At 36.3% G+C, this 24,759-nt stretch overlaps 1 protein-coding gene across 1 annotated transcript in view; it reads right to left on the bottom strand.

Annotated features, from left to right (window-relative positions):
- TMEM242 (transmembrane protein 242) overlaps positions 1-22,786 on the bottom strand; it is a 51,283-nt gene extending 28,497 nt beyond the window's left edge. The window contains exons 1-3 of the mRNA XM_003769563.4: positions 22,652-22,786; positions 21,765-21,865; positions 12,454-12,591 (exon numbers count right to left, since the gene is read on the bottom strand). Coding sequence (XP_003769611.1) covers positions 12,454-12,591; positions 21,765-21,865; positions 22,652-22,727 — 315 coding nt within the window. The 5' untranslated portion in view covers positions 22,728-22,786. The remainder of the gene's footprint in view (positions 1-12,453; positions 12,592-21,764; positions 21,866-22,651) is intronic.
- Between the last annotated feature and the right edge of the window lie 1,973 nt (positions 22,787-24,759).

Genomic DNA, 24,759 nt, shown 5'->3' with positions numbered 1-24,759 from the left:
CTAATTCTTTATGCTAATTGCCAGGTATCTCCACTCAGTTTTCAGCTGTCTTCATCTAATGATCAAGGCTGAATAATCCATTTTAAGTTGGTTGAAGAACTTTTCATACTTTCTAAATGAGTAAAAGAATAATCACTTGTAGTAGACAAGTTTCTATAATTTTCTCAGGTTGATTTATTAATTTCTTGACATCCTGTGTGGTTTTTGGAAAATCCCTTAATATTTTCATTTTACAAAGTAATTTGGGGAAGGGGAGGGAACTACTAGCAGTTGGGGGGATACACAAAGACCCCAAGATGGCCCCTGAGTTGAGTTCTGAGGAAAATCAGGGATTCTGAGAGGCAGAGAAGAGGAGGAAGTATATTTAAAGCATGAAGGACAGTCAGTGTAAAAGCAAGTATCATAACTCTGAGATACCACTACACACCTGTCAGACTGGCTATAATGACAGGGAAAGATAATGCGTAATGTTGGAGAGAATGTGGGAAAACAGGGAAACTAATACATTGTTGGTGGAATTGTGAACACATCCAGCCATTCTGGAGAGCAATTTGGAACTATGCTCAAAAAGTTATCAAACTGTGCATACCCTTTGATCCAGCCAGCATTGTTACTATTGGGCTTATATCCCAAAGAGATCTTAAAGAAGGGAAAGGGACCTGTATGTGCAAGAATGTTTGTGGCAGCCCTCTTTGTAGTGGCCAGAAACTGGAAACTGAGTGGATGTCCATCAATTAGAGAATGGCTGAATAAATTGTGATATATGAATGTTATGGAATATTATTGTTCTATAAGAAATGACCAATAGAATGAATTCAGAAAAGCCTGGAGAGATTTACACGAACTGATGCTGAGGGAAATGAGCAGGACCAGGAGATCATTGTATACTTCAACAACAATATTATACAATGATCAATTCTGAGGGACCTGGCCATCTTCAGCAATGAGATGAACCAAATCAGTTCCAATGGAGCAGTAATGAACTGAACCAGTTACACCCAGCGAAAGAACTCTGGGAGATGACTAAGAATCATTACATAGAATTCCCAATTCCTATATTTTTGCCTGCCTACATTTTTGATTTCCTTCACAGGCTAATTGTACAATATTTCAGAATCCGATTCTTTTTGTACACCAAATTAGACATGTATACTTATTTTGTATTTAATTTATACTTTAACATATTTAACTTGTATTGGTCATCCTGCCCTCTAGGGGAGGGGGTGGGAGGAAGGAGGGGAAAATTGGAACAAAAGGTTTGGCAATTGTCAATGCTGTAAAATTACCCATGCATATAACTTGTAAATAAAAAGCTATTAAAAATTTTAAAAATGAAAAATAAAAGTTACATATCTGCACAAAGAAAAAAAAGCAAGTGTCAATATAGGAACAGCAAGGATACTTGCTGGACACAGAGTGTGGGCAGGAAATTAATGTGTAACTTAGAAGGGAAAGCTGGAGTTATATTATGACAAGCAAATGTGAAACTGAGAACTTTATAATTTAAAACTACAGGTAGTAAGAAGTAACTGAAGTTTACTGAATAAGGAGGGGTGGGGAGGGTGAAGATATAGATAGACAGACACTTTAAAGGAATTGCTTTGGAAGCTCTAAAAATGGATTGGAGAGGGAAGAGACTTAAGATGGGAAACCAATTAGGAGACTATGAACAATTCAAGAAAGAGATCATAAGTAAATTGATCATAATGGACCAACTGGTTTGGCCATTTCCTAACTTATTCAGTAGGAGCAGAGGAGATGGATGATGAAAGTAAGCCAGGGTTGGGTCTCACAAAGCCTGAGCAGTGACACAAAAAGGGGGGATAGGATCCAAGAGGAGAGGAAAGTGTAGAATTGAACTAATTATCTGCTAGATCCAAACAGGAAAAACACAATCTTTGATGAATATTTTATTTTCCTGAAAGACGGACAACTCATAGTTAGTCCCCAAAACTAAAAAGGATGAAGAGAATAGCCTCAATATTCTTTGGGGAAATTAAGTAACATTTTTAATGACACCAAGATCTTCTCTGAAACAAAGGTCACTTTTTTAGTGGGTGCATGCAAACAAAGAAGTGTATAGAAAATGTACCAGGGAGCAGCTAGGTGGTGCAGTGGAAGAGCACCAGCCCCGAAGTCAGGACGACCTGAGTTCAAATATGGTCTCAGACACTTAACACTTCCTAGCTGTGTGACCTTAGGCAATTGCCCCAAGCAATTGCCTCAGGAAAAAAAAATGAAGAAAGAAAATGTACCATAAAGGATTTTATCAAAGAAATATGCACAGAAAAATCAAAGAATAAATGCTTTCTTGGTATTATAAACAAAGTATTACTGATAAACAGCTCATATGCTCCATTGGTATCCAGGGAATAAGCTGAATTTAGAGGAAGGCTCCACCACTTTTGTTTTAGGTTAATGAGAGGACATGAGGAAAAGTCACCCATGAGAGGCTAGCACTGATGTGCTATCTGCTTCACAAGATGGAATATTTACATCCACAGATCCACTGACATCCCTTTCTCATACATTTGTCACATATTTTGCAATTTGTGTAATCTTTTTACTAGATTGCAGTTCATGTGTTCTTTTTATGAACTCCATAATGAAAAGGACCAGATCTTTTAAAATAATTATATAAATCCCAGTTCTTAGCACAGTGATCACAGAATGTTATAAACATTTAATAAATGCCTGATTGTTGAAAATCTGCCCTATTATTATCTAGGTTTTCAGGGCAGATCCCCAGTGAAGAAATCAAAAATGTAAACTCAACTCCTTTTGAATTACAAAAGGACTGTATATAACAAGGGATTCACAAAATATGTGTATGTACAGATAATCAAAACTCACTCTTTGGGTTTTGGCAATCTGAAGCAGAAAATCAATTTTCCCCTCACATTAAAAAAAAGTAGATCTGGGGGAGGGGGTGGGGAGTAAGAGGTGAAAAACTGGAACAAGAGGTTTGGCAATTGTTAATGCTGTAAAGTTACTCATACATATAACCTGTAAATAAAAGGCTATTAAATAAAAAAATAAAAAAGTAGAAAAGGAATGGGAAGGTAGAGAATGCTAATTGTAGAAAAACTTTTTAACATTTTAAGATTTCAAATTCTCTGACGCTCTCAAGTTTCAAAATCAGAACTAGAAACTCTATATGCTTTCTGACTTTAAGGCAGAATTCAGTATAAGTTAAACATTGTTTTTCTGTTTGTTTAATTTTACTGAACTCCACAAAGAAAAATCAGGACAGTTTAAAATACTGGATCATGAAGAAGAGACTACTTGATTGTTCCTAGGTATCTGTTCTTCGTTAAATTCTATTTTAAACCTTATCAATTAAGATAATTACCAAAAATCTTTTTTAAACTAAATTTTTAACAGAAAAGAACGCTGATTTGTAAAAAGCACTAGCTATACCTGGTTGTAGTTATTATCCATCTTGTGTTTTACATTAGCCATTTAGATCATATGACCATGCAAGCTTCACTGCTCACCTGGGTGACAAATTACCTTGTACGCACAGAATTTAGGAAAAAAAAAAAGTCTTTTGAGAGTTAGTCTTGCCAACATAAACTAAAAAGATGGGAAAAGGTCACACCATTTAAAAAACCTTTTAGATTTAAATTGGCTTTCTCTATGATTTCCTACTGGGAAACAAATTTACTACAGGCTGACACAAATATTGCAATTTCTATTGTTAAATTATTTCATCATAAAATAACAAATTGGTATTCAGGTCTGTTGATTAACTTCCTATGAGTCTGGTTAGCTGAGTAATTTGAGAAAATGGAGTTTCGATGTTATATGGCTAAGTGATCAGATCCTAGAAATCCCCAGACTTTTAAAAACTTATACATCATCATAAGATAGTTACTTACATATATGGAAAAATCTTTTTTAAAAAGTGCTGGTTTTCCTCTGTGACATCTCAGAGCTTAACAAAGCAACACTTCCATGGTAAATGATTAGTTTATCCAGAGTAAAGAGGAATGGGAATTGGTTCTGTGATTTCACTGATATAGCAAACTCTTGTATGAAGAATTCCCCCCCCCCCCCCCCCCCCCCCCCCCCCCCCCCCCCCCCCCCCCACACACACACACACACACTCCTTACCAATGCAGGTCAGCATTTTTGCTACAATTTGTAGTTCTAGAGTGCTGCCTACAATACTGAGAAGTTAAGAGACTTGCCCAGGGTGCCACAGACAGGATGTGTCACAGGCAACACTTGAATTCTGGTCTTCCAGACTCGTAAGTCAGCTTTTTCTCCTCAATGCCCTGCAGCTTCTTTTACAAGGTAAGGTTTTAATATAATGAGATTGAAAATCAGTATCATTATTTTCTATGTCACATTTTGCAAAGTCACGAAAACTAAGTGAAACTATTTTTATGTCTTAAAAATGTTCCAATAACGTTTTGTTTTAAAAACAAATAATGAATTCAAAATAGCCCAGAAAACAAGTAGGTTAAATATGGATCACAGAATGAGAAGAAAACATTACTTCTAAAATATTTTTTCCTTAATTGCAGAGACAATTTTCTAGTATTTCATAATAATTTTAAGTTTTAACATAGATTGAAATATATTATGAAATTATATCAATTCTTTATTCCACATTTTCTCTTATCCTTGAGATTTTATTAATTACAGTCTTCCAGATGGCATGAATTGTGTCTTTATAATTTCCAATCATATTCTCAACAAATGTTGGCAGTGAAAATGATATGAACTTTCATTTTTGTAGGGGGTATTAATCTGAGAAACAGAATGTAATATCAGACTAGGTGCAAAATAATATATTATTTTAATATCATAATTGCACTGGAAATTTGCTTCCGTAAAATTGAAAAAAAAAAAAATCTACCCCGTTTATTCAGCTATATTTAACTATTACCTATAGCTGAATAAACAAATAGAAACTACTCCAGAAATATTTTCAAGTGTCATTAACTATGGGTCATTTTATTTATATGTTCATAAAAGGAAAATAGTCCTAGGTACAGCTGAAAATTATGAAACTACAATCACAGTCCATACCTTCAGCTTAACACCTTGATGGCAAAAGAGTCACTCGAAATTACAGTTATATAACATTATTCATTAATAGCATGGGTTTTATTTCAGCCCATTTAAAAGATTTTAAAAATGAAAGATGCTGATAAATTATTTTAAAAAATAGTTACTATAATAAGATATTTTTTGCTTTTAGAATGTAGTAAAAGCAGAAAAGGCTGAGTTAGAGTCTGTCTTGATGTGAGTTTCAGTTCTCCCCTAACTAGCTTGCCTCAGTTTCCTCATTTATAAAGAGGAGGCAATTATTTGTACTAATTTTATTATATTGGATGTCCAGCAGACATTTTAAATTTAATATGTCCAAAACATAACTCAATGCCTTTCCCCCTAAACTTTTGCACTTCCCTATTATTGTCCAGGGCACCATTCCATCCTCCCAACTCTCACTCACAACCGAGGCTTCATATTTAGCCTCTCACTGTCTCTCCCAGACCAAATTGGTTGCCAAGTCTGATCAACTTCATTTCTGAAAAATCTCTCAAATACTCCCCCTTCCCCCACCCTCCCAGCCTTCTGACACCACCCTGGTGCAGGCCCTTGGCTGCAGGCATTTTTTCTGTTCTCCATGCCTGGCATACTCTCCTTCTTCATCACTGCCTCCTGACTTTGTTAGATTTTTTTTTTCCAAGTTGGAAGTCAAATCCCATTTTCTAAAAGAAGCATTTCTCAACTCCTTTTTTTTCCCCTAGTGATGCTCTGTTAATTATTTCCTCTTTATCCTATCCACAACTTGTCTGTACAAATTTTTTGGCTATGCAACCTTTTTTTGTATACAAGTGCTTAGGACAGTACCTGGCAACATAGTAGATATTTACTAAATGTTTACTGATTACAGACTAATTGTTTATTTCTTTTAAAGGAGTTTTTATAAAGTGGAAATGAAAACACAGGATTGGATTTCTAATTTCCATCAGCTCTTAAGTTCAGTAAGCTTATTTTTTTAAAAAATGACCAAAAAACAGAAATGGAAATATCTTTATTCTTTTCAAAGAAATAACCTTAAGGTTTGGCTTTGTCTTCTTCTTCTTCTTTTTTTTTTTTTTTTAATAAGGATTAAAAAAAATAAGAAAACAAAGCCAAAACAGAAAAAATAGTCTGAAAGAACTTGAAATGTGTTTACTTCCTTTCATGGCCAGCAGATGTAGCTGTGGTTTAAGATAGTGAAAGTAAACTTTTTTTTTTTTAATTATTTTTATTTTTTTATTAAGAGCTCTCCAGGTCAGTCATCAGATGGCACTTTTCCTTGAGCTAGATCTATATTACAACCTGAAGTCAGCAATTTCACATTGAAACATAATTAGATTTACTGTGTGAATTACTCCCCAAAGTGCCTCAATTCTCTATCTTGCTTTATACACACAGACCTGTCTTATTTCTAAGTATATGCTAATGTTTATATATTAAACATGTTTTCCTTATTCATAGAGATTGATTTTTTCCTAAGAAATGGTGGTGTTGATAAAATTTGATCACAGACAACTATATATTTCCCTTTTTCTAATATCATAATTACCACATATATGTATATACTCTCTTGACCAAAAGGTAGAAACTTGAATCCCTCTGATTTCTATGCATCTGTGTGGAGAGAGAACTGAAGATTAAATTCTCTCACTGTGTGACTGACTACCGGTAAAGAACTACACAAGAAAAGTGACAAAAAGATGTATCATCAGAGAAATGTTGAGCCTAGAAAATAGAGGGCTGGTCATACCGGTCAAGAACGGGACTGCCTGTATAATCCACTATACCCACATAATGTCAGTAAATCCAGAGAGTCCCTCTAGAACTCTGAATGGCTCCCCTGTGGAGGATTTCGAGGATATGAACATCAGTTGCACAGGAGGAAAGACCATGGATGGGTTCTGACCTACAGTACTAGATAAGAGTGTCCATGTAAATAAAATCACAGAACTAGTGACCAAGTATTATACAGGTTATGTGACCAAATGATGGAAGATGAGGCCTTTTCTACAATGCTCACTGAGTCCCAAATACTCTTCCAAAAGAGAAAGTATGTGCCTGAAGAAAAGCAATTACAGCTGTCTCCACAGACCAAAACATTAAAATATATAACAAAGTAACACCTAATAAAAGCAGAGAAAATTAATCCAATACTTGTTCATTCAGCAAATCCCACCACAAGCCCCCAAGCTCTTAACAGCTAACAAAACCCAGCCTTCTGACGTGTGCTGGGATCTACTTAGAAAATTTCCAGCTGCAGCCTTGGTTTCTGCTAGCATAACCAGCCCTTGTCCTCACCCCATCATCTTGACAACAGTAACAAGCAGAATAAGATCTCAACTCTGATTGATATAGAAAAGCAGACCCAAATCTGCCAAGGGATGCAAAACTCTCCCAGAGAACAAAAGATAGAAGGTAGTCAGACAAGGTACCAGCAGTTTGTATAAGGGCGGGATGAAGAGGAACTGAGGCTGGGTCAGCTGAGGTCAGGTTCAGGAGTCAAGGAAGGAGTCAGAAAGTGAACAAAAGGGGATATAAGAAAAAATGAGTAAAATTTCCTTTTAAGTAAAAATTCCTTTTAAGGAATGAGGCTAAACAAATACTAATAGCCAAACAATGGCTAAACAAATTGTGGTTTAGGAATGTATGAAACATTATTGTGTTAATAAGAAATAATGAAAAATCAGTTCAGAAGAAACTGAACTGATGCACAGAGAAGTAATCTGTACTAGAAGAGCCATTTATACAGTAACATTCCAGAGAAAAACCACTTTGAAAGATTTTAAAATTTTGATCAACATGATAAATCACAAATCCAAAGAATGAAAAACACCTTTCACCTCGAACAGAGAGGTGATAAAATGGAGAGGGAGAGAGAGAGAGAGAGAGAGAGGTATTTTTAGACATGATCAACTTGAGAATACACTTATGTATCCAGGGCTTTATTTTTCAAAGTTTTTTGTTTTTTGTTTTTAATTATTTGCTCAATGAGAGAGTGAAGGAATATATTGGGATGTTCAGATTAATTTTTAAAAAAGAAAATAAAATCCAAAGAATGTTTATGTTGTGATACCCAATTATTATTTCATGATAATTTACTGCTATATAGTGGTGTTGCTCTGAATTAAATTTTAGGTACTGAACCACACTGCCAAAAAGCAATAATGAAAATATACTCCATCATCTTGTTACTAAAAAAAAAAAAAAATCTCAATTCACTGCCTAAATGGGGTTAGGACTGCTATTGACATTACTGTTATTGGGAATGAATGAGTAAATACTTACTGACAAAAATAGTGTGTTTAGTGTACAAAATTTAAAGTGGACATCATGGGGTGGAGCCAAGATAGCAGAGAGTAGAGAGGTCTTTGAGCTTTTCCTAGCCTCACTCAAAATCAACACCAGATCAAGTCTCTAAACAGTAGTGATAGAACTCACAAATATTTGGAGGGTAACAAATTTCCAGTAGCAGGTGATGATATAAAAAAGAAAATAGGGGATATCTTGGTGGTACAGTGGATAGAGCACCAGCCCTGAAGTTAGGAGGAAATGAGAGTGAAAGAAAGGAGAGAGATGAGCATTGTGTGAATCTTAATCTCATTTAATTTGGCTAAAAGAAAGACTATTAGACATATTTAGTTTGATATAGAAACTTGTCTCATCCTATAAGAAACAGAAAAGGAAAGGATTAAGTAAGGAGGAGGTTAACAGAAAGAAGAAAAGAAGTAGAAGGGGAAAGGGATAAGAAAGGCGGGGAAAGGGCTGTAAAAGGGAAGGGAAGATTGAGACATGGTGATCAGAAGCAAAACACTGATGAGAGAAAGAAGAAAAGGAAAGAGAAGCATCTAACTTGAGGAAAATAAGATTATGGGAAATACAGAATGAGTAATTTTAACTGTGAATGTGAATGGCATGAACTCTCCCATAAAACAGAAGCAGATAGCAGACTGGATTAAAAGCCAGAAATACCATATGTTGTTTACAAGAAACACATTTAAAGCAGAGTGATAGATACAAAATAAAGAATCTATTATGCTGCAGCTCAAGTAAAGTGGACACTAGTGTTTTTAAATCATTTCAATGCACTACTTGACTTCTTGAGAAGATAGAAAATGAATAGGAATAGAGAGAGAGGAAAGACATGAGTACAGAGCTTGAATGGCCAAGTGGAAAAATAGTAATTAGTGAGTTAACTTTTGTTAATAGTAACTTATATTTTACATATATGTGTATGTATGTAAAACTGCTAAGTAAGGAGAATCTCAAATGAATAACTGACAAATAACAATTTTGGCAACCCTCTACCATTATAATTTTGTTTACGTAATTACTAAGTACAAAAAGAATGACAATTTTAGATTAATGCTTCAAATTTTTTATAATGAAATGATTTTACTGACCAAAAGAATCATTAGAACTGACTACTCTGAACATATAAATTATTCTCTGGTGAAAACACAACAAAACCAAGTCAGGCCCTTATTAATTCCTTTATTAACTCTGGGCCTAATCCCAGCTACTTTATGTGCCTGGAAGTACTTTTGTCCAAAGAACTCTGAGTCCCAGGGCTGGTGCTGATATTTTTGGCTACAGTGGGTTTTCAATAAGCTATTTGTATTCATCAGAAAGGGTAAAAGTAGAGCTGCAGGTACACTTCCATTGCTCCACATATAAGACAAAGATAGTTTGATAGATTCTGCCTGCATAGCTTGTGTTCAGAAGGCATTAAGACAGCCTGTTAGCTACTACATTTTCAAGAATACCATCATTTCTTTGTGATCAAAGAAACAGTCTGATCAAATGAGGCTAACTAACATATAGGGGGTTGCTAAGGTAGTATCACAGTAACTGTTTTACATTTCTGTTTCTCACTCTATAATACCTTAGTTTAACATATCTAGGAAAGTACAATGCCCAGATGGTGATTTTGGTCAAATAGTGCTGAGCTCACAGTGAAGCCCTCAGGACAGAACAGGAACAAGGAAGGACTTTGGACAAGCAGAAAGAGGAAGAAATAAAAGATGAAAAAATTAGAGGCCAAAGACTGAATACAGAAGATACATATAGACAGATAAATGATATAGATATATAGATGAAAGTGTTGAGCAAAGTAAATACATTATAGGAAAGCAAAATAAAGAAAGGACCTGGATTCAAGGGTTGGAAATCATGGGACAGAAAAAAGGTCTTCCTGAGAAGTCAGGGGGCAGTGACAACCTGTGTTGCAATTGAAGTAGAGTGATACCAAGTGGCAAACCATGTACAATAGCAAGTTGTTTATGTGGTCCCACCTGCGCAGTTTATACTGCATGTGCAGTGTTGCTTTGGTTATATAAGGGTATTAGGGGATATAAGGGTGAAACAATTGGGAATAAACAGACTCCAAATTTTCACCATCATCAGGAGTCTCCCCTCCACTCTTCCACTAAGACAGTATGCTTTTGCACCCTGGTGTGGGGCTCTAGGAAGCACAGTATGTTGTCATTCTAACCTGGGGGCTCTAGAAAGCAGGACACAACAACATCCTACTTTGATCAATGGATTATTTGAGCTATTTCTATTCATTTAGAAAGGGAAGAAGAAAGGAATAAGCAAACTGATGTCTAGAGAACAGCTAACATTAATAGCTGATAGCATTTACGTTATCATATGATAAATGCATTAAAGAGTTGTAATCCTAGTGTTACGTAAGATTCAAAGGGAAAGTTGTCACCACCACAGGAGGTCAGGGAAGGCTTTAAGAAGGAGGCAGCATCTGAGTGATTTTACAGGATGAGGAGAAATCCAACAGACAAAGAGAAGAAGGATATTCTAGGCAGCAGGAACAAGACAAAAAGTTGGAATCTCAGGTACCGAGGGCAAAATAACAAGAGGAGATAAAGAAAAGTCGATAGCAAATTGTCATGGGTATTGAATACTATGGTTGAGACTGTGAACTTTACTCAGGAAGCAAGTGAGAAACTAAATATTTTTGAGCCAAGGAGTAAAATGATCATATCTATGTTTAACAAAGATTATTCCAGCCATGCTATAAAGGATAGAATCACGAGGAAGAATGGTGATTTAGGAATCTCACATAATTATTGAATTTGGGGACTATGGAAAGCTTCAGGAATATTTTAGCCTGACATTCATTTTACAGATGAAAAAATGAAGATTTTTTCAGAGGCTAAGTGTCTTATCCAGAATCACACAATCTCTAAAAATAAAAATACTGATTTCAATGACTATAGTGGTAATGGGAAGTTAGGAGAGCAGACCATCAACTTGAAAATGTTTACCTCATTTTAAACTAAATTAAAAGCATTTGTAATAAGGAGCATGTAGTCATGGAAGGACTTAAGCAATTTTATAACAATATGACTTTTGGGGAGAGATTTTTCTTTTGTTTTCAGCAATGTTTAAAGAAAAGAGGAATTATAAAAATCATTACAATTCCATTACTTTTATTCACATATTAACATATAAAATTTATAAAATATGAAAAAAATAAAAATATATTGTCTTTTCGAGAAAACTATTGAGAAACTATTGTGACTGCATCTAGAATTCTTTTACTTTTTTTGATACAAAATTCAAACTTCAGAGAATTAAGAACAGTAATTTTTGTGGTGGAATAACTACGAAACTCTTTCTACTTACATAAAAAACCACCACAACAAATTTTTACATCTCCTTAGGTCGATTTATCAAATAATTTGTATGTCTTAAAGATCACTAAATAATATGGAATTTTTTAATGCTTTCAAAATGCATTAACATACTTTTAAAGTATGCTTGTGAAATCTGAAGTCAAGTGGCATGCTTCACAGAATTTTATAATTGATATATGTAAAAAGCCTTCTAGTCTGGGAGTGTGTGTGGGAGGATATGGTATATGAACTTGGAAGGGAAAAAAAATTACATCTTTATGTATAGCATTTTTTTCAATTATTTAAAATCATTATTCTGAGAAAGAGTCCAGATTCTTTACCAAATTGCCAAAGGGATCCATGATATAAAAAAGATTAAGAATTCCTGACCTATAGTACATTCTTTTACAAACTAAGGTTTAGTTAAGTTGGTTAAGCAGCTTGCCCAAAGTCACAGGATTACAGAGAGGCAGAAATAGGACTAGAACCCAGATCATTTATCTCCCTTGCTATAAGAAAAATTAAAATTTTTAAAGGATCATTTTATCACATTATATATTATATTCAATTACTTAAATCATTGTCTTGTGTCAGCTTCATGTGCAATGAGCACTAGTGAGAATTTGGCCAACTTCTTCACCACTTTATTCAGTGGGCTCTGCATACATATGTGTGTTAGAGGGAAAAAAACTAAAATTAGCTAAGGTTTTTAAAATCTGCAGCAGATAGAGTGGCTATGCATGCTAAGTTTTAGTTCAAAGAAAACAGTGATGGTACTTACACTGTGAACTCCTAAAGCTTTCCAGACGGCAAAACTGATTACACCAACACCACACCATGCGTAAAGTGACCCCCAACCCAACGCTCGCAAGGCAAGAGAAGAACCACTCTCTGGTAAAGCAGCTGTGGCAGTAATTCCCTGGAAACAAAAACAGAATGGTAGAATGAATTGAATCAGAAAGAATCATAGATAGGAAAATTAAACCAAGATTAAGAATTTACAAGCGAAAATCATAGACAGCACTACTAAAGACCTCACAGGCCCTTGAATGCATTTTACAGATGAGGAAATGAAGTCTTAGGGAGATTAAGTGGCTTGTCCAGACTCATACAGCTAACAAGTATCTGACCCTAACCCTAAATTGAGGCCTTCCTGACACCAAGTCTGATGTTCTATCTACTATGCTACTGGGAAAATGGCCAAGGGAGAGGTTATTCCAGGGACAGCTTTCCACCCATTAAATAAATAATACAGTAATAGCACTTTTAAGGTAGGTGAGGTGTTTTATGTATGTTATCTCATTCAATCCTCACAAGAACTGTGAGGTAGGTGCTATTATTATCCTCTTTACAGATGAAGAAACTGGAGCCCAATATATGAAGTGAGCTCTCTGGGGTCACACTGCTAATTTCTTAGTGGGAGCAAACTCAAGGGTTCCTTACTACAAGATCAACCTTCTAGCTACTAAGTCAGCTAGCTGAAAGGGCTCAAATCAGAGAATCCACCACAAAGTAACTGCTAGTAGTAGTAGTAGCTGTTTTTAACTAGGCCTTTCGATCTTGCCCAGGCTAGAAGTACAGTGCCCACTTGAGCAGGAGCCAATCCCAATGAACTGCAAAGAAGGCTTGGCCTGCTCCATTTCTAACCTTAAAGCATTCAATCTTCCCTGGATAGTTGGGTTCCTCCCCCATCCCTTTACCACACTGCTGCCAGACTTAGTACAGACAGCTGATGGGGTTTTATCCCTACTGCAGCTCAGATTTCCTAAGTTCAAGAGATGTGTCAGTCTCAGCTTCCCTGGTAGCAAGGATTACAGGCACATGCAATCACGTCTGGCCCACCAAGTTAATTCTTAAAGAAACAATCACTGAAGACCAATTTACCATCCTCAAATTCTTGCCCTCCTACCCACTCTCCTCTTCTCACACACCCAAACAATCAGCTTCATATAGTGGAGGTAGGGAGAAAAGTGTCTCAATTTTTCAAATATTTGGCATCTTGTATTAATAACTTTCTTATTTGAAACTTTTTGTAGTTCTGTGTGTTATCATAATGTTTGCATGAAAGTGTTCAATCTTCCCTGGGTAGTTCCTTCCCCATCTTTGGTTGGTTACTAATTTAAGGCAAGAACTCCAGATTTAAACTCTCTCACAAAGACCATATGCTAGCCCTAGCAACCCTAAATTCAGCAAAGAGAAAATTGGCAGTAAGTAGAAGAGATGAGGCTGGAAAAGAGTGTGCAGGCCTCTCTCTTTAATGTCCTGATGCACCCTTCTCTTCACCCCTTCATGATCAGTTCCCAGAGGAACAGCCAAAGAACCAATGAAAGGGAATCAGTTTAAAGAAAAAAAGGTTGACAAACAGGTAACTCAGAGTCTCCTAAAATAAGATTCCAATTGCTCACCCTTACCTGCTAAGAGCCAGAGAATATATCTAGTCTTGGTGAAAGATGACAAAGAACAAAAAGGACTGGAGGAATAATACAACAGCACAAGGCTTTAAGAAGGAAAAGAACTGGCATCAAGAAGAAAATTTTTAGAAAGTAAATCATAAAAAAGGCATTGATAAAGAAACACAAAAGTTGACCAAGAAATGATCAGACTTTCAGAAAAAGAAAAGTTTCAGTGGTAAAGTACTTCATAACAATGGAAAATGAATCAAAATTTCTTGAGGAAGAAGGTACCACAATCAGTTCCATAAGACTTCTTCAAACAATGAACCAATTCTAACAATCTAAAAAATGATTCAGAAGAGCATTCAGAAAATTGGTGGCTGCCTTTCATATTCTTTAAGACCCCTTAAAATTGATATCACTACATTAAAAAGTCAAGTTAACATGTGTCTGTGACTGCTCAGCCACACTGAGTTCAATGTTCTACCACAGGTCAGGCACAAAAATCCAAGTAAACATGTGGGATGGATTTTCTAACTCTGTACATCACAGACCACAGCACTCTCGCTGATGGGCAAGCTGTGCAGTCCTGTGCCAGTGTTTCTCATGTCAAATAATCAATTCCAAAGTTAAGAGACACCTTGAGTGTCCTTGTATCATTTTTTTCTGGCTACCATGTGAATGTTTGCCCTGTATGAGTTCTCCACAAAAGTCTTTTTTGGCAAGCATAAGTTAAGCATTCAAACAACATAACCAGCCCATCAGAGTTGCACTCTACAGTAATTTAAATACATGATGGGTTAGTCTGAGAAAGGATCTCAGTGTCTGGTATCGTATCCTACCAGGTAAACTTCAGAATTTTCCTAAGACAATTGAAAAGGAAGCAATTCAGGTTCCTGGCATGGCACTGGTATATGATCCAGATTTCATAGGCATGCAACAGTGAAGCCAGCACAACAGCACTTGCAGACCTTGGTAGTTGATCTAATACCTCTTCTCTCCCACACATTCTTTCAGAGCTTCCCAAACACTGAGCTAGTTCTGACAATGTGTGTGACAACTTCATTATCAATGTGTACAACCCTGGAAAGTAAGTGAATTTATCCACCTTATTCAAAAATTCTCCATTTCCTATAACCTATGGTTTCATATATGGATGGTGTAATGCTGGTTAATGGAGCACCTGTGTTTTTTGTTTTTTTTGGGTTTTTTTTTTTGATGGTGATAGGCCAAAATTAACACATGCAGCAGGGAATTAATTCATACTTTATTGTATCTCAGCTTTTGAGGCTGCTTTGAGTGTATAATGATCTGCAAATGCAAAATCATCCACCAATACTCTCTCCACTTTAATCTTGGCTTGTAGCCTTTTCAAGTTGAAGAATTTATCATTAGTGTGGTACTTGAATTTGATACCATACTCATCCTCACTGAAGATATTTGACAACATGGCTGGAAAATTAAGTGAAAGTATAAAGAAGAGGAGAAAATTAGAGCTCTGGCCAGAAACTAAAGAAGTTAGAAAAGACAGAGAAGCATGCTGCACGGCATTCAATTATTTCCCCTTCCCCCCCAAAAGGCCACAGAATTGGAATACAAAAATGCAAAGGAAAAAGGAAACAAAAGATTAAAAACACACATGAAAACTCTAAAAATCAAAAACACAGAATTTGAAAGAATGTAAAAAGATCCTACTGAGAAGAAACATTCCAGAAAAAGGAAAAACTATAATGTAATGAGTTCAAAAGTTCAAAAGACTAATAATGAAATTAAACTTTCATCTTTTAGAAGAGAGATGATAAAGTAAAGAAAAAGGGATTAGCAGGTATTGGCATATATTTAAAAATCATTAAGGAGACGAGAGCAATTTTGTTATTGTATTGATAAAATGCATATATACATACATATATAAAACAAATTAAGCATTTTTTATATAACTAAGCAATAACTGACCATGTACCAAAAACTAATTTTATGTCAGGCAGTGTGCAAAGGTGCTAGAAATGCAAAGGAAAAAAAAAAAAACCTCCATCTAGTTTTCCACATATTTGAAAAGTCTGTTGAAAAAAAATTTTTTTTAAAATAGCACCTTGAAGATGAAAACTTGAATACCATACTCCAAGAAATCATTCAGAAAAATTGCTCAGAAATAGTGAAAGAAGCAAAGTGCTGATTTAGAGCAGTTTCTTAAAATTGTAGATTTACCAGGTTGAATAAATGAATATGGAAATCTCAAAAAATTTGGCAACAATAAAAAATAACTAATATTCTGCCAAGATTTAATTCTTTATATAAAAAACAAGCACATTAGTATGCAAATTTGCTTTCATCTTTAATAAGTGGCAAAACTGTATGTATACCAAAGAATTATTATAAAATAAATTTCTTTATGATTTATCATCAGTCAATTATGACATATAGCTATTTCATATTTATAAATTTTTATTTGCATACTATATACCCAGGTTGCATAAAAATTTCTTGGGTAAAAAGGAGTTATGAGTGGAAAAAGTTTAAAAAGCCCTGATAGAATTTCATACATCTATTGGTGACCTACAGAATACCAACAGAAAATTGAAATAAAATCCTGTCTAACAGGCTACAAAGATTTATGCAAGAAATCATTCATTAGAACGAAAATGGATTTATACTAGGAATGCAAAGATGGTTGAAAATTAGAAAAATAATTTAGTCATATTAGAAATAAAATCATTCAAAACTACAATTATTTCAATAGATGTAAAAAGTATTTGAAAAAACACCATTTACTTGTGCTAGGAACCTAAAAAACAAAGGAGGGAACTTTGTTTAATATCACTAAAAGTATCTAAAACCCAAATCAAACATAACATGCAATGGAAATACACTAGAATTTTAATATTCTAATTTAAAAATGTTGACAAGAAAAAAATAAGACTGACAAGGTAGAAATAGGAGAGATAATATTTGAATGCCAAATAGAGCATTTTGTATTTGCTCCTGGAGGCAATATAAAGCCATTCCTGAAATGAAATGTCATTTGAAACACTAGCAAGAAAAAAGTAAATAACCATATATTACATACATATCCATGGTTCTGTCTGATTATAATCTTTTTTGTTTAGGTTTTATTTTAGCAATTCAATTGTCCTTATAACTATTTTCCTTTATTATTTCCCAGAACTTATTTTAAAATTTAAATATCAAAAATTCTTAATAAGATAATGAATATTTGCATATAGTGAATTCCCAAACCATGTTGTAAATATTGTACTACACTTTACAAGACTCTCCTGCATATAATTCTATATTTAGTATATACTGCTATCTCAATATTAGTATGTATTTCATCTTCTTAATATTTACCTATACTTTTCTGAGGAAGTAGCTCGCAAAAATTAATAATCCCTTATACAAGTATAGAAATTAAAGGACAGGACCATTAAAGAACTTCTCAGAATTAATTGAAAGTCAATAAGACAGTGAAGAATAAAAGTTCAATAACTCTCATCAATCTCATTTTTAGAGAACATTTAAATTAAATCAAACTGATTTAATCATTAACTCAAAAGATATATTTTAATCATGCAATCATATTTCCCTTACATTTTTGATATGTTATAACCTTAGAAATATAATTTTCATTTTTATAAAATTAACACAAAGTAGTGATGTAATTTTTTTTTTCAGCCTGACCTTGCACTTATATCAGAAAACTGAATAATGTGGTTCTTTCTTTTACCTAAAAGTGAAGCAGATACTTGAGGAGTTATTGGGAACTTAGTCACTTCCAATCGAACAGATTAATAATGCCTATTGAAAAAATTTGGGGAATTTAAGGGATGTTTTTCCTCCCTTTGGTCATTCTACAATATGGGGCAAGATGTTAGTACAGTGGAAAAAACGCTGGATCTTGATTCTGAGAATCTGAGTTCAAATCCCAACTTTTTTACTTACTACACAGGTGACAACCCTCTTAGACTCAGTTTCTTTACATATAAAACAAAGGAGTTGGATCATATGGCTTAGGAGATCCCTTCCAGTTTTATGTTTGAACAACTACCATTGTGGAGAATGTTTTTTTTCATTCAAACCTAAAATTCAATGTGGTAAGCTCCTACTGTGAAAATTCCTTCCACTAAAGCAAACTAACAGTTAAAGGGACTATGCCCTGGCCATATACCTAGTTTGTGTCAGAAGTAGACTTTGAATCTAGGTCTTCCTAATTAAATAATTGCGAAAACTTATAAATTATCTACATAACTAAAGCAAAAAACAGATATTTTAAAATTTCCTTTCAACAAACATGCCATTTAACTATAATTTTCAAATATTAAACTAGTCACTAATTTAAAATACATGGGGTCCTTTTTAAAAAATCAGATTTACTCTGTCAATCAGATCACTGAAAGAAATTTAAAATAATGTATTAATCAGCACATTGTCTTTTTTTATTATTATTATTCATATGTAGGAAAAGAGAGATAAGCCTTCCATCAACCAACATTTACTAAACTACTAACCTATTACTCTTTTAACCTTCCTAATTACTCAAGTCACTTTGAATGAACAAAAATATTCCTTCTACATTTGTGCAAGAAACTATTAGTGTTAAAAACTGTCACTTTAGTAGTCTCTAATCATATCTTTGCTTAAGTTCATTCTTTCTAAAACCTTGTTAAGTATTAATTTCTTGAATGATTCACCCTTATCTGAGAAAAAGATTAGAACTTGTATCCATGAAAAGATAATGCTGTATAACCTTTTTGTTGTTCAGTGACTTTTTACTTGTGCCAGATACTTTGTGACCCACAAAGATACTGGTTTGCCATTTACTTCTCCAGATCTTTTCGAGATGAGGAACTGAGGTAAACAGGGTGAAGTGATTTGCACAGGGTTATACAGCTAGTAAATGTCTGAGGCAGGATTTGAACTCAGAAAAATGGGTCTAACCGCTCTATCCACTATGCCACCTAGCTGCCCTACATAACCATATAGCAAATTATTCTTTAGCAGTTAAATCTACTAATTAGTACCAAGTTAAAAATAGTCTCCAAATGACAGATCAGTTAATGTAAATACAGGGTATTATTTCCTCAAGTCAAGTTAATTGGTTGCAAAGTTAAGACTAGAAAATCCAGTCTCTTCGGTTCTGATCTGGTTCTGTTCCTTAAAAAGCAAACCACATCAATTTCTCTCAAAGTTCCTAGAAAAGTAAAAGCTAAAAAAATGAGTTAAGCATTATCCTAAAAAATACAATAACCCCATGAATGGGTTGTGCTTCAAAAGCTTACTTATAAGTCAACTGCTTGGAATTCATAACATTTTCCTACAGAATTATTATAAATGATGATTAAGTTCTCAGTCTAAACCACCATGTACCTGAAATAGTCATAAAAAGTAAGGTTAAACCTGGATCCCAGATTCATATGAATACTGAATCCTTGAAGACAAGCTAGATTAAGGAACCAACCCCTTGAAAGTCCAGTAGCATTCATGAAAGTTACAGGATCTGAGCTGAGTCTTTACAGGAAGCCAGAAAAGCTTGGAGGCAGTGGTGCTTAAAGGCAGCATCCAACCATAGGGGACAGCTCTAGAAAAAGCATGGAATCAGGAAAAGGAATTCTGTGGACAAGGAACATCAATAAAATACTTGTTCTTTGACTGAAAAGCACAAGGATAAGAGCCAAGGGCAAGGAGACTGGAAAGATAGAAAAGCCAAGGTTATGAAGAGTTTTAAATGCCAAACCAAGGTTTTATATTTGATCCTGGAGGTAATAAGAACCTGCAGGGCTTTTAGCAGTGTCAAGGGTAGATCTGAAATCCAGGAAAACCTAATGTGAATCACTTTCTACAAATCACCTGACCTCTCAGTCTTAATCCCTGATGTGTAAAATGGGAATAACACTCACCTCACAGGATTGTTATATAGATGAAATGAGATAACATAGAGTGCTGAACAAATCTCCTGAAGTACATGTTTGACCATGCCACCTTTCTACTCAACAAATTCTAGTGACTCCCTATTATCTCTACAAACAATTATATTGTGAGCTAATCAATCATTCTGGAGAACAATTTGGAACTATGCCCAAAAGACTATCAAACTATGCATACCCTCTGATCCAGTAGTGTTTCTACTAAGGCTTGTATCCCAGAAAGATCATAAACAAGGGAAAAGGACCCACATGTGTAAAAGTGTTTGTGGCAGCCCTTTTAAATATGTTTTTCTGGTGATTAAGAAGCCACTATTCCTAGGAACAATTTTAGTCTTAAACAATTTAAGGGTTTATACCTTTAAGCAATTCCAAGTCCATCTAATTATAAATATCTACATGACATCTCTTTACCTTGTATTAGAATTGAAAATCTGTTTGAAAACAGGATATAAATTTATCCCCATTTTAAAAAAGTGTTAAGGGACAGGTTAATTCTCTGAGAGCTTCTGCAGCTGGGGATCATAACATCTGAAGGATTTGCAGGGCAGCCTTGCTGATACAGGTGTTGTGGACTGGGAATGAGATAAATTGGAGGCAGAGGGAAGAGGAGAGAGGTCAGACAACAGCAACTGCTTCTCAGTCTCCTTGCATCATCCTCTCACAAGAGAAGTATCCATTCTGCAGGTCTGGGTTGGATCTCCAGCAGCCACTGTCAGGTGGCTTCTGTGTATTCCAACATAAAAGCAAGAACTATTTTTTACTTAAAAATCAAATGAAATAACTGCATACCCTTTGATCCAGCAGTGTTACTACTGGGCTTATATCCCAAAGAGATCATAAAGAAGGGAAAGGGACCTGTATGTGCACGAATGTTTGTGGCAGCCCTTTTTGTAGTGGCCAGAAACTGGAAAATGAGTGGATGCCCATCAGTTGGAGAATTGCTGAACAAATTGTGATATATGAATATTATGAAATATTGTTGTTCTGTAAGAAATGACCAACAGGATGATTTCAGAAAAGCTTGGAGAGACTTACATGAACTGATGCTGAGTGAAATGACCAGGACCAGGAGATCATTATATACTTCAACAACAATACTAGATAATGACCAGTTCTGATGGACCTGGCCATCCTCAGCAACGAGATCAACCAAATCATTTCCAATGGAGCAGTAATGAACTGAACCAGCTACGCCCAGAGAAAGAACTCTGGGTGATGACTAAAAACCATTACATTGAATTCCCAATCCCTCTATTTATGCCCACCTGCATTTTTGATTTCCTTCACAAGCTAATTGTGCAATATTTCAGAGTCTGATTCTTTTTGTACAAGCAAAATAACGTTTTGGTCATGTATACTTATTGTGTATCTAATTTATATTTTAATATATTTAACATCTACTGGTCATTCTGCCATCTGGGGGAGGGGGGGGGTAAGAGGTGAAAAATTGGAACAAGAGGTTTGGCAATTGTCAGTGCTGTAAAGTTACCCATGCATATATCCTGTAAATAAAAGGCTATTAAATAAAAAAAAAAAATCAAATGAAATAATAATTATAAAGCACTTAGAATAATGTCTGGTACATAGTAGATGCTTAATACTTCGCTTTAATAATTAATACTTAATAATACCCTTTGAAACTAACAATAACAAAAAAAAATTTAGATTCTATGTATATATTCAAAGACCTCTTAGAAACACCATCAAAATAAAAGTCACTCCATCCTCATTCCATATAGCAAAAATAATACCGATGCAAATTAACTTATTAGATCACAAACCTTATTGAACCACTGAGGGCTTTTCTTTTTAGCTAGTGACAAAGTTGTAAGAAAACCAGCCAGCATTCCTGCAGCACCGACTGTACCAAGAAAAATTCCACCTGCCAAAGAGCAAATTAAAAAAAAATTTAATAACTTCAGAAAAGTTTAAATAAAGATGAAGGGAAGATTTCCAAAGAAAATTTAAGACACGCTCTGCACTCATTTATTTAACAACAATTCAGAAAGAAATGTTTAGCATCTATCCTGCAAAGGAGAAAACAAAGTTAATACAACTGTGGAGGAATCTATACTTGCGTAAAGCCATAGTGAGAAAAGTGATGTTTTGTTTTGTTTTGTTTTTCTCATTAAAATAAGCTCATTCTGAAAAGAGCAATAACGGTCAGTTTCAGGCAAAATGCACTGCATGGAAGCCCCGGTTTCAGATCTCGATGCAAGCCGCTTAATTTCCCTGAGACTGTTCTCTTCTGCTGCGGAAGATACCCCAATATCCGCAGTATCGCCAGGGACGGCCCCTGACCTACCTCCTAAGGGGGCCGAGAATACTCTAAGCCTGCGAGCCCTAACAAAACGCGGGAGAGTATCCCATCTAGCGCGCCTTCCCCTCCCCAGCCCGGCTGCTCGCTCTGGGCGTGGTTCCGGGGCGCTCCCAAGGGCTTGGGGCTGCTTTCTCTGGCCCTGGGATTGGCGGATGTCTACAGATGGCTCAGGGCAGAGAGTTCGCAAGCTGCGGTCGTTCCAGAGCCAGGCGAACCACGGCCCCGAGAGGAAGGGCGTGGCCCCGCCCAGCCTCCGCCTCCCACGGTCACAAACATGACCTCCAAGGACGGCGGAGGCCGGGCCCGGCAGAACGCGGTGCGGGCCGAGTCAGGCGCTGCCGCGCGCACCTTTCACCAGAAACAGCCGATCATCCGAGGCTGCGCGCTCTTCCAAAGCCCTGCTCCCGGAGCTCACGGGCTCCATCGCTCGATGGCGGTCGAGCCGTCCACCAAGTGAGCCCGGGTGGAAACAGAACCAAGAGAAAGAAGTTGCAGGTGAAGCGGAACACAGTAGCGGGAGGTCCTTGCGTGGTGCCGTTTCCACTTCCGGAGACTGAGCTCCGCGTGCTCTGGCCCCACCCCAATCTGCCTCCCGGCTTCTGCGCACACTCGCCATCGCGCCGCCGCTGGGGCACGTGGCGGAGGCTGTGTTCCCTTGAGAGGATCCTACTGGGTTGGGAGTGAAGAAGAGCTGATGTATAAACATAAAGTTTATTTATTGAAGTAGACGAAAATTCTGGTGTTATTACTGTTCGTTGATCCACTTGTTGCCGATCAAAGAGCCCAAGATATCTTGAACTCCTAGCATGGTTTACTAAATGTTTGATGGATGAATAGATGGATAAATGGATGGATGGATAAATGGATAGATGGGTGGAAAAATGGATGGATGGATGGATGGATAAATGGATGGATGGGTGGATAAATGGATGGATGGATGGAAAAGGATGGATTGGATAAAGGAGGAAGGAGGATGGAAGGATAAATGGATGAGGATGGATTGGATGGAAAATCATGGATGGATAAAGGATGGATGATGATGGAGGATGGATGGATGGATATGGGGATAAATGGACTGGATTGATGGATGGATGCCGGATGGATGGATGAGGATAAACTGGATGGATGGATGGATGGAAAGGATTGGACTGGATGGATGGATAAATGGATGGATGGATAACGATGGAAAATACGGATGCGGATAATGGAGGATTGACGCGATGGATAAACGTGATGGATGGATCAAATGACGGCGGATGATGACGATAAAGGATGATGGATGGATGGATAAAATGGATGGATGGATCGGGATGGATGTGGATGGACGGATTGGAGATAAACTGATGCGACTGGATGGATGGATTGCGATAAAGGAGCGATGGAGGATGGATATATGGATGGATATGGACAAATGGATGGATGGAGGATGGATGCGCGGATAAACGGGATGGAGATGCGATGGACGGACGGATGGACAAACGATGAGGGGAACTGGACGATAGGATGGAGGGATGGGATGGATGAAATGGATGCGATGGATGGATAAAGGAGATTGGACGGACTGGCGGAATGGATCAAATGGATGGATTGATGATGGATGGACGATAAGATGGATGGATGGATGGATGATGGATGATAAATGGATTGGATGGATGGCGTATGGATGGATGGATGGCGGATGGATGCACGATGGATGGATGGATGATATGGATGGATGAGGATAAATGGATGGATGGATGGGATGAATGGATGGATGGATAAATGGATGGATAAATGGATGGATGGATGGATGGATGGATAAATGGATGGATGGATGGATAAAATGGATGGATGGATGGATGGATAAATGGATGGATGGATGGATGGATAAATGGATGGATAAATGGATGGATGAATGGATGGATAAATGGATGGATGGATGGATAAATGGATGGATAAATGGATGGATGGATGGATGGATAAATGGATGGATGGATGGATAAATGGATGGATGGATGGATGGATGGATAAATGGATGGATGGATATGGATAGATGATTGGAATGGATGGATGGATAAATGATGGATAAACCGGATACTGGAGGATGGATGGATGGATAAATGGATGGATGGAGTTAAAGATGGATAAATGGTGATAAAATGGATGAAGGATGGAAATGGATGGATAAACATGGATGAAATGGACGGAGGATGGATGATGGAGGATCAAAATGGAGGATGGATGGATGGATGGATAAATGGATGGATGGATGGATGGATAAATGGATGGATGGATGGATGGATGGATAAATGGATGGATAAATGGATGGATATACTTTAGGAATATTATTGAGACAACAGAGTGGAGGATAAACTGGTTGGGGAAAGTTAGAAAACAACCAGAATACTTTTGCAATAGTCCAATCTCAAGGGGATTAAGGACCTTTACCAGGCCTTTACTCAGATGAGAGGAGTTAA

The sequence above is a fragment of the Sarcophilus harrisii genome, chromosome 4 (genome assembly GCF_902635505.1).
Source record: "Sarcophilus harrisii chromosome 4, mSarHar1.11, whole genome shotgun sequence".
NCBI classification, from domain to species: Eukaryota; Metazoa; Chordata; class Mammalia; order Dasyuromorphia; family Dasyuridae; genus Sarcophilus; species Sarcophilus harrisii.
The sequence above is the reverse complement of the archived record's forward strand: the minus strand, read 5'-3'. Positions and strand labels throughout refer to the sequence as shown.